The 15,919-nt window shown below is 41.5% G+C and overlaps 7 protein-coding genes across 7 annotated transcripts in view; 3 read left to right on the top strand and 4 right to left on the bottom strand.

Annotated features, from left to right (window-relative positions):
• CYBJADRAFT_192230 (uncharacterized protein) lies at positions 1–1,332 on the top strand (the record flags this gene model as incomplete). Its single annotated transcript, XM_020217432.1, has 1 exon — positions 1–1,332. The coding sequence occupies exon 1, from the start codon at positions 82–84 to the stop codon at positions 1,330–1,332; it is 1,251 nt and encodes a 416-aa protein (XP_020068178.1). The 5' UTR covers positions 1–81.
• Positions 1,333–1,959: 627 nt separating this feature from the next.
• BUB1 (protein kinase BUB1) lies at positions 1,960–4,492 on the top strand (the record flags this gene model as incomplete). Its single annotated transcript, XM_020215895.1, has 1 exon — positions 1,960–4,492. A coding segment is annotated over exon 1 (2,461 nt), but the record flags the coding sequence as incomplete, so codon positions are not given.
• Positions 4,009–6,342, bottom strand: GPI16 (GPI-anchor transamidase subunit GPI16). Its single transcript, XM_020215894.1, has one exon. The coding sequence runs from the start codon at positions 6,295–6,297 to the stop codon at positions 4,504–4,506; it is 1,794 nt and encodes a 597-aa protein (XP_020068176.1). The 5' UTR covers positions 6,298–6,342; the 3' UTR covers positions 4,009–4,503.
• Positions 6,343–6,548: 206 nt separating this feature from the next.
• HSH155 (U2 snRNP complex subunit HSH155) lies at positions 6,549–9,802 on the top strand. Its single transcript, XM_020215893.1, has one exon. The coding sequence runs from the start codon at positions 6,621–6,623 to the stop codon at positions 9,645–9,647; it is 3,027 nt and encodes a 1,008-aa protein (XP_020068175.1). The 5' UTR covers positions 6,549–6,620; the 3' UTR covers positions 9,648–9,802.
• APL6 (AP-3 complex subunit beta) lies at positions 9,740–12,067 on the bottom strand (the record flags this gene model as incomplete). Its single annotated transcript, XM_020213043.1, has 1 exon — positions 9,740–12,067. The coding sequence occupies one exon, from the start codon at positions 12,065–12,067 to the stop codon at positions 9,740–9,742; it is 2,328 nt and encodes a 775-aa protein (XP_020068174.1).
• A 329-nt stretch (positions 12,068–12,396) lies between these two features.
• On the bottom strand, positions 12,397–14,139 carry PUT2 (1-pyrroline-5-carboxylate dehydrogenase; the record flags this gene model as incomplete). Its single annotated transcript, XM_020216704.1, has 1 exon — positions 12,397–14,139. The coding sequence occupies one exon, from the start codon at positions 14,137–14,139 to the stop codon at positions 12,397–12,399; it is 1,743 nt and encodes a 580-aa protein (XP_020068173.1).
• A 464-nt stretch (positions 14,140–14,603) lies between these two features.
• The window catches only part of CYBJADRAFT_169679 (uncharacterized protein), a gene marked incomplete at both ends in the record, with an annotated part of 1,860 nt that continues 544 nt past the window's right edge, over positions 14,604–15,919 (bottom strand). Inside the window, one exon of the mRNA XM_020215892.1 lies at positions 14,604–15,890. Coding sequence (XP_020068172.1) covers positions 14,604–15,890 — 1,287 coding nt within the window. The remainder of the gene's footprint in view (positions 15,891–15,919) is intronic.

Raw genomic sequence — 15,919 nt, 5'->3', positions numbered from 1 at the left:
AAGAACTGTCAAACCCTTATTGATTACTTTGAGAGCCATGGCTCGCCAAAGTGTCCACCAGAGGCTAATCCAGCAGAGTGGATGCTTCATGTTATTGGTGCAGCTCCTGGTTCTCATGCAAACCAGGACTATCACCAAGTCTGGTTAGAATCTGATGAGCGTCAAAATGTGTTGAGAGAGTTAGATTCTATGGAGAAAGAACTTGCTAAACTGCCAGTAGATGAAACAATTGACCACCGAGAGTTTGCAGCACCGTTCTACAGACAGTTTTTGCTTGTAACGCAAAGAGTGTTCCAGCAAACCTGGAGAACACCAACATATATCTGGTCGAAGATGTTCTTGTCCATCACACCTTCAATTTTCATTGGATTTGTGTTCTTCAATGCCAATAACACAATCCAAGGTCTTCAGAACCAGATGTTTTCCATCTTTATGTTCATAACAATCTTCAATCCACTGTTGCAGCAGATGCTACCGACATACGTTGACTCCAGAGATCTTTATGAAATGAGAGAACGGCCATCAAAGACTTTTACTTGGAAGGCGTTTGTCCTTTCACAGATTGTTTCTGAGGTTCCTTGGAATGCACTGATTGGTACACTAGCTTTCTTATGTTGGTATTATCCTGCAGGCTTCTACCATAATGCTCAAGGTGGGGGCTCCCAAGAAGTACATGAAAGAGGTGCTTATGCATGGTTATTCTGTGTCATATTTTTCGTTTACATCGGTACTATGGCACACATGGTAATTGCCCCAATTGAGCTTGCTGATATGGCTGGTACATTAGCATATTTGTTCTTTACCCTTTGTTTGACCTTCTGTGGTGTTCTGGTCACTCCAAGTGCCCTCCCTGGATTCTGGATTTTCATGTATAGGGTTTCTCCAATGACATACTTCGTCTCAGGATATCTCTCCAACGCTATTTCCAATGCTAATGTTACATGTTCTGCTGATGAATACAGGGTTGTTACTCCTCCAAATAATACCACATGTGAGGCTTATTTTGCAGATTACATCGCAGCAGCAGGAAGTGGTTATATAAGGGACCCTGATTCAAGATCCGAGTGTGAGTTCTGTCCGTTGTCGAGTACTAACGACTGGTTATCTTTGAATGAAGTGAACTATAATCAGAAGTGGAGAAATCTTGGTATCTTTTGTGCCTATTTAGGCTTCAACGTTGCCGCATCCATTGTTCTGTACTGGTGGGCTAGAGTTCCAAAGAAGAGCAGTAGAGTGAAAGATGAGGCTCCTAAGCAGACTCTTAGTGATAGACCAAAAGCTGGCGAGGAGTATGCTCTTAAGGGTGAAAGCTCTACATCTGTTTCTGTCTAGATTTTGTTCTTGACTTATACGTTATGATTCTAAAATTCATATGACTGTGATATTTACAACCTCTATGTGTTTTCATGTTGTAGATCCTGTTAGATATGGGGGATACGTTTTCAAATTCTTTTTTGGTTTCTGCAAAACTATCTAAATAATATGTAAGATTTTGTCTGTATTTGTGACATTTACTCCTTCAATAAGTATATTAGATGGTAAAGTATCACCATTCTGGAGAATTTTTTCATCATTATTGATGAATTGATACTAGAGAATACCATTTTAAAATCTCATTTATAATATTACTACAACTTGGATAGTAATTCCGAACTTTTACCTTGAATTAATATCAAATAACAGCTAATTTCTTTAATTTGCATGACCAGACAAAGGAAGCAAAGTGCAATTAGTACTCACATCTATTTAATTAAATTACTTTTAATGTGATTTATATTGAAATGAAGGTGCCATTGACGAAGACTAACACCTGGACACCAGTTTCATATAACGGCCGTTGTCGTGGTAACGGTCCCAAAGACAACAAAAAGGAACATCCTCACACCAAATTCAAAACAACTTGAAAAGTAAACAAAAACAACTACGGGTTGTTAACGCGGTATAAAGTAACCAAGTTCTCTGCATCCCCTTATTCTCCACATAGAAAGGGACTGATAATGAACGAAGAGCCGGTGGATTTCTCACTTATTGAAAACCAAAAGGAAAACATTGAGCCTTCCAAGGATGGGCGTTCAGCCATGGCGTTGACAAAGCTGTTCAGTACAGAGGTGAAACAACTAAAAGGTCAACAGGATTATGAGCGGTCATTGATAGAGGAAAAGTTGGAGAAAATTGATGAGCTTGATGATCCAATAGAGCCATACTTGGAGTATATTGAATGGGTGAAGAGGAACTACCCTGCAGGACCTTCAGTGGAAAGTGGGCTCATTCAAATAATGGAGAGATGCACATCGCAGTTCAGGGACGTTCCCTACTACAAGAATGATCCACGTTATCTACAAGTCTGGTTGAGCTATGCAAAGTATTCCGAGAATCCACGCGACATCTTTTTATATCTTGCCAGAAAGGAGATCGGTAAGCATCTCGCAACGTATTATGAGGAGTACGCCAATTATCTAGAAACCAGTGATCGCAATGTACAGGCAGAACAGGTTTATCAAGAGGGTCTTGGACAAGAAGCTAGACCTCTTAAAAGGCTCCAGAAAAGATTTAACGAGTTCAGAATGAGACTTGAAGCAAAGGACACCACGATGGAACCGACATCTCCTGTTTTTCCTTCAAGGTCTGTGCTTTCAGTCAAAAGTGGAACATCTCTGTTTGCCTCATCGCATAAGGAACCAAAACCGCAAAAAAAGATTGAGATCTTCACCGATAACGATGATGGACACGAAGACGAGCACATGATAGAATGGGGAAACCTTGGAACGGCATTTGAAAGAAACAAGGAGAATAAAGTTTTACCCTCCACTTGGGTTGGAGAAACTTTACCCCAGGAAGAATACTCTGGGAAGCCCAAGGGGATGAAGGTATCGGTGTTCCAAGACTCAAGCGACTTACCGAGTGGACCTGTGTATAAGGTTATCGAAGTTCCTGGGAAAAAGAGGGAGAAAGTTGACTTAAACTTTGATTTGCTGTACAATGATGATGAAGAATTCTGTGTTCAAGAAGTGTTAGCGATAATGAAAGGAGTCTACAGAACCAAGACCCAAGCATCAAACTTGGATGACTCACCTCGGTTCAAGTCACTTGTCACCCAAGTCAGAAGAGCACAATATGACGAGACAATACATTTGAACAAGGAGGAGCTTAAGAAACCTGCCTCCCCAACAGCAACGTTTTACACCAAGCAAGCCAAAGATGAAATCAACGCGATGTTTGGAGACCAGAGTGCTGAGAATATCAACAGAGATGATGATACTAAAGATCTGGGGCTGATATATGATGACTTTACCGAGAATGTTGCAGAAGTCTCAATTAATGATTTGACTGAAAAGGTGACCGAACATACAAAGAGGAAAAGGGATGAATTGGCAGGCGTAGAGAGTATTATAAAAAAGAAGTGTGTTGTGAACCCTGCAGATGAGTCTTTCAAGGAGATGTTGCTTGAAAATTTGAATCCATCTTTGAATACGTACAAGGGGTTTTACCGTTACAAGAAGACGATGAATATGTGCTCTCTATTGAAAAAGTCTCTTAACATCAAACAATCTAGGCACGTCTTTGTGGAGTTTGAAGGAACAAAGGACCCTTTCAATTTGAAGTGTCTCCTTGGTGAAGGTGGATTTGCATGCGTTTATCTAGCTGAAAGTATGATTGGCGATTTCAAAGCTATAAAATGTCAAAGACCATCAACTCCTTGGGAGTTTTACATATTAAGACAGATTGAGACAAGGCTCAAGGGTAGGGATACTCTCGATTCAATTGTCTCACAGTCTGAGATCCATGTCTATGATGATGAGAGCTATTTGGTTTTGGAGTATATTCGTAAAGGTACGATATTAGACGTTGTCAATTTGTTCAAGACCTCAGGAAGGAAAATGGATGAATCGTTGGTGATGTTTTTCACTTGTGAGTTGATTAGAGTTATTACTTCTCTTCATGAGGTAGGTATTATGCATGGTGACTTGAAAGCTGATAATTGTATGCTTAAATTCAGAGCTGGCTATGAAAATGACAGATCAAAAGGTTGGAAAAACACTGGAATAAAGCTCATTGATTTTGGAAGATCCATTGATATGACACTATTCCCTAAAAATGTTGAGTTCAAGTCAAACTGGGACACTGATAACCAAGATTGCCCAGAAATGAGAAATCAATCAACATGGACATATCAAGCAGACTACTACGGTATTGCAAGTATAATACACACCATGTTGTTTGGTACATTTATCGAGACCAAGTTTGATGGTGAAAAACACGTCTTGGTGAATCCAATAAAGAGATATTGGCAACAGGATATTTGGAATCATTTGCTTGACATTTTAATCAATTCAAAGCTTCATGGAGAGTTGCCGTTGACAAACAAACTTCAGCAATGTCTTAAAGTTCTGGAGGAATGGTTGGAAAGTAATGATTCTAACTTAGTATCTATAATGAAGGACATCGAACAAGAGTTAAAATAATGGAGATTTTAATAAATGAAAAAGAGGAGCTATTGTATAGTTATGATTTTCCTTCATTCGTTGATGTATCTTTGTGCAGAATAGAACGAATGCGTTGCTTGAGATTTTGAATCTTTGCCTTAATCTTAACCTTTGGATCAAGTTCAGCAGACACGAGATCAGCATCTTTCTCTGGCACAGTTCGCTTGAACAGGAGGTTAAATACTGTTCCAAAAGTCAAGGACATGACAGTAGCTGTAAAGATGATAACGTTGTAAGGCATACTGAAATCAGGTGTTGGTAGCGTTAACAAATCTGGAGAAGTTCTCACTTGATAGTCGAGTGGTTCAAAGACCCTCACCATACCAGGTTCTACTGAGAATCCGTGGTTCGCATCTGGTGGGTATTCAGCAATTAAAAGAAGAGACTTGTCAAATTGATAAGCCATTGTGATTGTTGAGTTTGGTGGTAGCACAATTTCAAATTCCAAGTGAGTTGGACGCTGACGATCAATCTCAGGTTGGTAGTAGATCGATTTGATGACCTCATCCTTTTCTGCACCTGTGATGGTCAAACTTTGGAGGTAGATCCTCATAAACCATGGTAAAGTTTCTAAATAGATGATCTGAGCTTCAACATCTAAGTTATTCTGGAATACTGTTCTTAACCCACCTTTATCCAAACCATAGCCTGTCATGGACCTGGACACAAGAACTGGTACTGGGCTCACGGGCATCACTTCAAAGGTATTATCTGTTTTGATAAGGATGTTGTAATTTCCCGTGTCCAGGTCGAAGCAGTTATCACCAGTCCCAAAAAGGTCACCGTTATTGACAAGGAACACATTCCAATGTGGAAGAGCATGGACACAAACTTTTGATTGTTTACGGCCTAGGTGAGAGCCGTTCTTAATCGTACGTCCAAAGATTTCATTCAAGCTGAATTTAGTTTTGGTCTTTTGATTGATTGCAAAGCATTGGAATGCGTCAATTGGTTTCTTAGAATCGCACACCAACTCATCTCCAGTCACTGGTTTTGGAATTGGATTCGACACTCTTCTGAGTGCTCTCTGAACATCAACAACGGCATCAACCTTCTGTTGCATACTGTACTTGCACGTGGAGTGCTCCTCATCACACACAGTCTCAACATCTATGGAGATCATGTGCCATTCAGATTCAAATATTCTATGGCCATCCAAGAGAGAAGCCAGCCCTTCTTTACCTCTTGTTGGTAAGAACTTCACGAAAGGCGTGAGGTTTTCAGTACAAACAGGTTCAGATGGCAGTGCTGCTCTTAAGAGAAATAAGCCGTTACTCTGATCGAAAAGTGGGATATCATCCTTCGGAAGGAATGATCTCAAAGGGAAAACGGTGTTCTCCTCGGTAATGAAGTTCAAAGAAGCACAAAACAACCCTGATAGCAAGTTCACGAGCTTCAACCATTCTTTGAAAGCGTGTGCTGAATCTGAGGATTCAATCACAGCCCAGACTTCAACACCAGAACCACCAGCTGTTTCACCATGGTTTGGAAGCTGTCCCCAATGCTCAGAGTCCCACCAACCTTGGCCGAACCTTAGGTGTAATTCCCTTGTATTAGTTGTCTTTAAGATAGGAGCCAATGACTTTGGGAATGCCTTGTAGCTCGCTACATGTGATGATGGCGATATTTCAGTCTCCTCTGATTCCAACTTGAACTGGAACGACGTGAAAAGGTGGTTTTTCGGTAGAGGCGTTATATCGAGAGTCTCTTCATATGGGTACTCTATTGCGCGTGGTTCATACGCTGCGCTATTCAGCTCTTCACAGACAGCTGACAAAGGCAGAAGCAGATTGAGTACACTCCGCCATAACATCTTCCCAGAAACCGTTCTCTCCCGTGACACTGACCGAAGATTGAGACTTAAGCGCACATTGAACGTTGTTGAATATGTGTCCAAAGGGCCGATTCCTACTTCCTAATGGGGAACGATGAATTCCGAGCTCATCGGGCCGTAAATGAAGGGGGAGTAGACTTCCGAGGACTCAAACGATTAGAGAACAAAAAAAACATGCACCGGATTTCAAATACTTTTTCCTTCCTGGCGCTGGCGCTGCGCTTCACAAACAGAAGAACTTCAGTGCCTTCTTGATATTTTGGTAAACAAACACAAAAAGGCAGGATTCAAGCTCTGTGACGATGAGTATTCAACAGAAGGAGATAGAGTCTTTGGTGCGTGAGGGAGAGGACTTTGATCCGCTATCCGAGAGGAAGTCTCGTTGGGCACAGGATGTGTCGGATTATCACAAGAGACGGTTTGAGAGAGAACTATCGCCAGAGAGAGACCCGTCGCTTACTGATGAACAATTGGCGGAGTTGAGAGAGAAGGAGAACAGATCGGGAGCTGAACTGAAGGTACGTAGTAGAGATGCTGAGAAGGAGGAAGGTCCAAAGGCAGAGGATGGCGATGGTGATAAGACACCACCGAGAAGAAAAGCTCGTAAGAGAAGATGGGATGTTGGTGCGGAAGGGGAAGGACAAGGCGCTGGTGATGGTGAAGGCGATGAAAGGCGGGTGAAAAAAATGCACCAAAAAGCTGAAGATTTGGCGATGGTTGAGGCTGAGGGATATGTCATTCCAGAGGAAACAAGGGTCTCGAAAGCGCTGATACGAGAGTCTCTCGTGACTGAAGTACCCGGAGTCAAGGACCTTCAATTCTTCAAAGAACAGGATTCCAAATACTTTGGTAAGCTTCTGGACAACAAAGATGAAAAGGATCTATCTGTAGATGAGTTGAAAGAGAGAAAAATCATGAGACTGTTACTGAGAGTTAAAAACGGCACGCCAGCCTCTCGTAAAGTTGCCATGAGACAGATTATGGATAACGCTACAACTTTTGGTGCGAAGGCACTGTTTAACCAAATCCTGCCATTACTTTTGGAGAAGTCACTAAGTGACCAGGAAAGACATCTATTGGTTAAAGTTGTTGATAGGGTTTTATATCGCCTTGATGATATGATTAGACCTTATACTCATAAGATTCTTGTTGTCATATCACCGCTGTTGATAGACCAAGACTACCTCACTAGAAAAGAAGGACGTGAAATAATATCCAATTTGGCAAAGGCTGCTGGTCTACAGCATATGATTTTGACAATACGACCAGATATTGACCATGACGATGAATACGTTAGAAATACTACATCAAGGGCATTGGCAGTGGTTGCAAGTTCATTGGGAATACCTGCTTTGTTACCCTTCTTGAATGCGGTATGCCACTCTAAGAAATCATGGCAAGCTCGTCACACTGGTATCAAAACCATCCAACAGATTGCAATTTTGGTAAGATGTGGAGTACTACCACATTTAAACGGATTAGTTGATTGCTTGATAAATGGGTTAACAGATGAACAATTATCCGTGAGAATTATTACTGCTCAGGCATTGTCTGCGCTGGCAGAATCATCCGCACCATATGGTATTGAATCCTTTGAAGATACGCTCGAGCCTATTTGGAACGGTATACGTAGACACAGAGGTAAAGGTCTGGCTGCTTTCCTCAGGTGTTTGGGTAATATGATACCATTGATGGACTCTGATTATGCAAGCTATTATACAAGAGAATTGACGAGAGTTCTTGTGCGTGAATTCAGCTCTCCTGATGACGAAATGAAGAAGACAGTGTTGGATGTTATTAGACAATGTGTCGCTACGAATGGAGTAGAAATAAAGCTGTTACAAACTAATTTGGTTCCGGCTTTTTTCCAAAACTTTTGGGTAAGAAGGATTGCATTGGATCGTCGTATTTCAAAATCAGTGGTGGAAACTTCCGTGGTGTTGGCCGGAAGAGTTGGTACACAGGAAGTCATATCTCGTCTCTTGGCTACTTTGAAAGATGAATCTGAACCATTCCGTAAAATGGCAGTTGAGACAATCCACCAAGCTGTGGTAAATTTGGGATCAACTGGATTAACTGAGAGAACAGAGGAGAGATTAATCGATGGTATGCTTGTGGCTTTTCAGGAACAGACTACAATGGACGGTGCGATTCTTCACGGTGTTGCTGCAACAATCTCTTCCATGGATTCAAGGGTCAAACCATTTGTCGGAGCTATTGTTACCATTATCTTGCATAGGCTGAAAAATAAAACACCAGAGATACGCCAGCAGGCTGCTGATTTGATCTCACTCATTGCACCTACATTAAAATCATGTGATGAGATTGAAATTTTGGGAAAATTATCAACAGTATTATATGAATCATTAGGCGAGGTGTATCCAGAGGTTTTGGGGTCTTTGCTAGGAGCTTTAAAGGCCATTGCCACTGTCGTTGGTATCAATGATATTAAACCACCAGCGAATCAGATTCTGCCAACTGTTACTCCGATATTGAGAAATAGACACGAAAAGGTCCAGGAAAACTCAATTGGTCTTGTGGGTCTTATAGCAGACAAAGGAGCAGAGTTTGTTTCACCAAAGGAATGGATGCGTATCTGCTTTGAACTTATTGACATGTTGAAAAGTCCGAAAAAAAGTATCAGAAAGACTACAAACAAGACATTTGGCTACATTGCAAACGCAATCGGCCCACAAGATGTGTTAGTGACTTTGTTGAATAATCTGAGAGTCCAAGAACGTCAACTGAGAGTTTGTACTGCTGTGGCAATAGGTATTGTTGCTGAAACATGTTCACCTTTCACAGTGCTGCCGGCATTAATGAATGAATACAGAACACCAGAGATTCATGTCCAAAATGGTGTCTTGAAAGCTATGGCCTTTATGTTTGAGTACATAGGTGTAATGTCAGCAGACTACATCTATGCAGTGACTCCTCTTCTAGAAGATGCGCTCACAGATAGAGATCAAGTCCATAGACAAACTGCTGCAACTGCAGTAAGACAAATTGCGATCGATTGTGTTGGTCTTGGGTATGATGATGCATTTATCCATTTATTGAACATTCTATTGCCAAACATTTATGAAACCTCTCCCCATGTCATTGCAAGAATCTTGGAAGGTATTGAAGGTATTAGAAACTCTGTCGGCCCAGGTGTGCTTCTGAATTACGTATGGAATGGGTTGTTCCACCCTGCTAAGAAAGTGAGAAAACCATTTTGGAAAGTTTACAATAGTGCTTACGTACAGCAATTGGATTCTATTGTTCCTTACTATCCACAGCTTGACGATGAGAAATATAGACTAGATCTTTTTGATGCAGTTATTTGAGTCAACTGTAATAGTACAGTTACTAAGTTGATAAGAGAGAGAATGTAATAAATTTAGCATAGTTTAACTTCGACAGCTTTATCTTGTACGTATTATTCAATAGTTTCGTACTTTCCGTTATTCTCATCCTCTTCTTCTTGTTCTTCCTCGTCTTCCTCGTCCTCATCATCGTCATCACTTTCCTCCTCGCTGCTATCTTCCTCACTTTCTTCATCAGAATCTGTTTCTTCCTCATAAATAATCCTTCTATGAACAGGTGACTGTCTAGCTGGTTCATCAGCGAAGAAATCATCAAGACTTTGAAGTTTGAACTTTTTCTCAACAACTGGTGGTGTAGCAAACGTCTTTTCTGGTTTGACAGAGCTTGAGGAGACAAAACTATGTCCAATACTCTTTACATCACCCTTTACTTCAATTGGCTCTCTAATAGAGCTTGGTGGAATACTTGCACTATCACACCATGGGGGAAGAACATTGTAAGATTTAACAATATCATCAACTGGGAGTGATTCAACAATATCATCAGTCTTGGAGAGCGGATCACCGATTTTTCTCAAAGTGACCAAGGGAACAGGTTTTGGGGCCTGTAGAAATAATGATGCAAGTTGTGTATGTTTTGAGTTCAAGAGAGTGTAGAGCATCCGTGAGCGATCTCTAGTACCATATTCATCATCGTAACGGCCAAGTTTCATAACATAATTGAACATACGTGATATAATGGAGTCACGGTCAAAGTTATTCAATTCTTCATCACCCGAGGTATTCTTGTAGTACTCTAATTCATGTAGATAAATCTTTGACGCTAGAAGGATGGTCTGATATCTTACATTTGAAGTCTCTGACGTGAAAGTTTTCAACAGCTTTCTCAACACATCTGGCCCAATATGTGGTTCAATTTCAGTGAATTCGCCTATTAGCCAAATGATACTCTCTTTTGCAGAATCATCCAAGTCTTGGATATCTAACAAATGCGCTAGTTTAACCACTGTCTTGACGTTGTTTTCAGGATTGTGTTGCACGAGATGTCTAATAACTGTCAGGAATTCTGTAATGATCGACGAGTCTCTATCAGACTTGACAACTTCGCTAAGTAGCCATTTGAGGGTCTTTGAGCTCCAATATTCACTGATTTGAGAGCAAACTCCAATAGCTTTAACACTTTCAACGGAAATTCTAGGATCTTCAGAGTGTAATGAGTAATATTGAAGTTCATGGATGATACTCTTAATGTTATTTTCGTTGCAAATTGCAGACAATACCTTCAATTTGAACTCGGCTGTAGATGCATTGTCTCTTGGAAGAAGGTAAAATCTCTTTTCATATTGGACAAAGATTGTTGGATCATGGATTGCCATGTATAGAATACTTTGAAGGATATAAACACGCGATTCTGGTGGACTCGTCAAGAGACAACGAACCAGTGCTGGCGCAACCTGCGCCTCTTTAAAAGTTTTTGGTGGTGTGAGGTGGAAATAAGCCCTTGCTGTGGCTAATATAACAGCTTCGTTTCTGCTGTAGACGGATGATTTGATTGAATCGAGAAATTCCTTGAGATCTTGGTCCAATTCCACGTCGTACACGGGGAATGGAATCTCATTATAATTATCTGGAAGTTCAATGTACGTATGATCAATCGACGCCGTATTAATGATCTTTGGCTTTGGTAGGAAATGTCTAGAATAGTTGGTTAATATCTCAATGAAGTAAATCGCTGTCCATTCGTCAAATTCCCGCATCATAGAACAGATTCGATGGAAATGACCATGTAGCAAAGTGTAATCATCTGGACAGACCATTCTATATGCAAGAATTACGGAGCCTAAAACGTGTGGATCCTTATCTCTCAGTAATTGTTTGATAAAATCAACCAGTTCGTCCTTTGACGATGGTCCGTGGTTGTTAAAGACGTTGATTACCGAGATTGCAGCGGCTCTTCTTACAATTGGTGATGGGTCGCTTACACTTTTCTTTATCCCCAACAGAACAATCTGGTATATCGATGATATTCTGATCTCAGACATGACACGAATAGCTAGAGCCCGGACTTGTTCGTTCTTATCACCAATTGACTTCTGTATTGCGTTGACCGATAGCAAAGCAACGTCATTCTCTTCTTCTGCGTATCTCAGCAGGTATGAATATACCAGTTTCCTAATGCTCAAGTTGGAAGATGAAACGTTCTTGACCACGTCGGTAAAGTATTCTGCTGCGTCTTCGCCGCTAGATACCAATGATATGACATACTTCAGTCCCTTTAAGATGTCCCTTTCTGAGCTCGAGCTAAGAAGCTTTGAAACCTCCTGTGGTCTGAGATCCTTTGGTGTATCAGCCAACCTTGCAGACGCAGCAGCAGCAGCTTCTAGCCCGAGATTACGAGCCTTCTCAAGCATTGACGTGATTCTCGCAACAGAGTCAGCCATTGTGTTGTCTCTGTGCCTCTGATTTTGTTGTTTTAATCTGCCTGGCTGCTGCCTGTTGAAGTTCGAACTTTGAACTTGAAAGTAACCTGTACCAAGAAAAAAAAAAACAGACGGCTCGTTCCGGTAATGAGTGTTGAGCACAATGGATAGTGCGTTATTAGCAACAGCAATTTCGCGAAATAGAAAATGCATGCTGCGCTAACCAGACCATAGATTGAGAACCATTACATACTACTACACATAGCGCAGATCCAATATTTTTAGTTATCGATGAACATAAATGCTATATTAAACAGGTATTTCAATGACTTATCATCATCATGGCCACATCATTGGTAGTTACTTGGGTACTTGAAGTCAGTAATCTCGAAGAAGTTTTCTTTAACGTTTCTTACAGAGACAAATCTGGACAAGATATTACCAGAACCGGCCTTGTCGTTTGTACCAGAAGCTCTGGCACCTCCAAACCACTGTTGCGCAACAACAGCACCAGTGGACTTGTCGTTGATGTAAAAGTTACCAGCAGTGTAACGTAGCTTCTCCTCAGCTAATCTGATCGCATCGCGGTCTTTGGCAAACACAGACCCTGTCAAACCATATCCGTTGGTGGAGTCAATGGTTGTCAAGATCGAGGCGTAGTCGATGTCGTCGTACACATGAACGGTCAATAGTGGACCAAAGAATTCGTTCTTCAAGAATGGATGCTCTGGGTTCGTGGTCTTTACTACGGTTGGCTCGATGAAAAAGCCTTGAGACTTGTCGTATCTGCCACCGGTGATTAATTCAAGTTCTGGATCATCCTTAATGGAGTCAATTGCCTTAGCAATCTTGTTGAAACTTTCTTCATGAATCACTGGGCCCATGAATCCACGAAGACCATCAGCAGAAGAGGTATTCAATGGCTTGAACGAGTTTGTAGCCTCTGTAAGGATATTCTTAAAATCTTCCCAAATAGAAGAGGCAACGTATGCTCTTGAAGTAGCAGAACACTTCTGACCTTGGTATTCAAAGGCACCACGAAGTGTAGATAACGCTGAGTGAAGGACAGATGCAGATGGGTGAACCAGGTGGAAGTTTTTACCACCAGTCTCACCGACAATTCTTGGGAAATCTCTGTATGTATCATTTGCAACGTTGTCTGAGATTCTCTTATAGAGACTCTTGAAGACGGATGTGGAACCAGTGAAATGCAATGCACTGAATTCAGAATCTGCAAGAACAGTATCTGTGACCATGTTTGGTTCACCTGGAACGAAATTGATCACACCCTTTGGCAAACCTGCCTCTTCAAGAATTGTATAAAGCAAGTAATTGGACAAAGCAGCAGTCTTGGATGGCTTCCAAACAACCGTATTACCCATTAATGCTGGGGCACCCACCAAGTTACCAGCAATTGCTGTGAAGTTGAATGGGGTAACAGCATAGACGAAACCTTCCAAGGGTCTGTACTCAGCTCTGTTCCAGACACCTGGACTGGATTCAGCTGGTTGAGAAGCGTATAACTCCTGTGCATATTTGACGTTGAATCTGAAGAAATCAATCAATTCAGCAACAGCATCAATCTCAGCTTGGTAGACATTCTTACCTTGACCAAGCATTGTGGCAGCAAGCATATCGTATCTGTATTTGGTGCTGATCAAATCGGCAGCCTTGAGAAAAATAGCAGCTCTGTCAACGAATGGTGTGTTCATCCATTTCTCCTTAGCGAGTTTTGAGGCAGCAATTGCAGCTTTCACATCGTTCTTGTTCGCTTGTGTGATGTTTGCAAGTTCCTGAGATAACTTTGCTGGGTTGATCTGTGCGTTGAGCTCTCTATCGGTGCCCTTTCCATATATTCTTTCACCGTTAATGACCAATGGTATATCAAGGGATCCGTTGTCTGTGAACTTGGTGATGGAGGCTCTCAAGAGATCCCAGTCTAACACATCATTCTTACCAAATGGCTTCACCAATTCATTTTTGATCTCTGGGATCTTTGCGTATGACAATTGTGCAACGGTTCTCTTTTGTTGTGATAGTTGTTTTGCACAGGAAGGTGACTTGACAACTGTTCTTGAAACAGAAGTTCCCATGCTTCTAGTGAGGTTTCTTGAGAAAGAGGAACGAATAGAGCAGCTTCTGACGTTTCTTTGCAACATTTCAGGATAGATCGATAAAATTGTAATGAGATCCTAATAGAATTCAAACGGCAAAAGAATAGGAAAAGAAGATTCTTTCGATGGGTTTTTATATAACAGGGTGGGGTGGAGAAATAGACATGTTTAAAGGCCATCGCTCGGGGCAGTTTTTCATTGATGCGGGAAATCGCGTGGTAATCCCGCTGCAGCTAAGAGTAAAATCAGTCATGCGGAAGGAATAAGCGACCCGCAAAAAGATGTTGAGGGTTAATATAAGCGAAGAAAACAATTGGGCAGAGTCTTTGTGTGGCACATAGATAAGCCGACACCAAAAAAAAGCCATTCCTACAACGCTGGAAGTGAAAATTGTTCGTTAAATTGAAATCATAATAGTCGAAAGCATAGTTCATTCTGTAACACTAAACAGACGATGTGAATACTTCCTCTTCCTCTGCCACAAGCTCTCTATCAGTCTTTAACTTCAGCGAAAACCACAGTGCACCAAATGTTGCTACACCACCGAATCTAAACACCCATCCCAAGCTAGAGTCATAAACTGCACCGTCCTGAGTGTCCTTGGATAGCAGATGGAACAAAAAGCTGCTAAACAGTGAGCTGATAACCTGGGGTGCTGCTACGAAGAAGTTGTGGATTCCAAGGATGATTCCAGCTTCATGCTCATAATTCTGAAACCTCTCAGCAACCACTGGATTAACAGTCAGTGTTCCATCGTGGCCGGTGCTATCCTCGTTGTACTGCTTATGGATCCGTGATTTGACTTCTTTAATCCGGGAAACCTCCTCTGATATAAGGACGAAGGGCGCCCAGAGAGCATTGCCCCATGTAAGTCCCAAAAATGCAAAGAGAACAATCGCTGATGTAGAAGACCGTATAAAAAATGTTGCAAACATACAGACAATGAATAGCACATGCGATAGAATCCAAGAATTCTTCACAGTAAACCAGGGGAAGTATTTATCTCTGAATTTTGAGATGTACTGCTCAGCTCTTGAGGAGGTTAATACTGATGCTTCATGTGTCGCGAGACTCTCTTTGATGAAGGGTTTCACTAACAAGGGAAGGAGCAGATCTAGTCCAAAAGAAGTAATCGAGTGCATCAAGAGAGCCATTGCCCCTCTTCTTGTTGCAGCCTCTTGTAAGCTTTGCAATTCTTCTTGTGTCAGCGGTGGAAGAGAAGGGAGTCGAGCTTGGAAGAATTCGTACTTGTAGAGATCACCAACATACGTTGTGGTATAGAACAGCATTGGAAAATATCCTATCCAAGCAAAGAATTCGGCCATACACACAAGCCAAACCTGTGACGAGAGTCTTGTAACACTGTGGCTGGTTTGCTTATACAGCGATACTATGAGACCTCCAATGGTTGTTGGATTGTCTATACCCAGCTCTTTGAGTCTCTTCACATTCCTCTTTCTTTCAGCACGTATAACGACATCGGTTTGCGGGTTCCTCTCATCAATGTACCATAGGGAGACAGTTGTCACCAAAATCAGAACAATGCTTGCAATTGATGCTAGGACTTTGAACTGGGTGTTTCCAAGAAACGAGAAGAATCTAACAAGATTTATAGACCCCATGAAATAGCCGATAATGTTGAATCCACCTATCATTATAGCAGCCATAGCATTGGCTATCTGTTGCTGATAGGTAGCAACGTTATCAACAATGTAAGCCCTTGATGCAGCCTGAATTGCACTTATTGAGAAGTCCAATA

This window comes from Cyberlindnera jadinii (assembly GCF_001661405.1).
Source record: "Cyberlindnera jadinii NRRL Y-1542 unplaced genomic scaffold CYBJAscaffold_20, whole genome shotgun sequence".
NCBI lineage: Eukaryota > Fungi > Ascomycota > Saccharomycetes > Phaffomycetales > Wickerhamomycetaceae > Williopsis > Williopsis jadinii.
The sequence above is the reverse complement of the archived record's forward strand: the minus strand, read 5'-3'. Positions and strand labels throughout refer to the sequence as shown.

Excerpts from the sequence above, each read along its gene's own strand:
- GPI16 (XM_020215894.1), bottom strand. The coding sequence starts at position 6,297 with ATGTTATGGCGGAGTGTACTCAATCTGCTTCTGCCTTTGTCAGCTGTC.
- HSH155 (XM_020215893.1), top strand. The coding sequence starts at position 6,621 with ATGAGTATTCAACAGAAGGAGATAGAGTCTTTGGTGCGTGAGGGAGAG.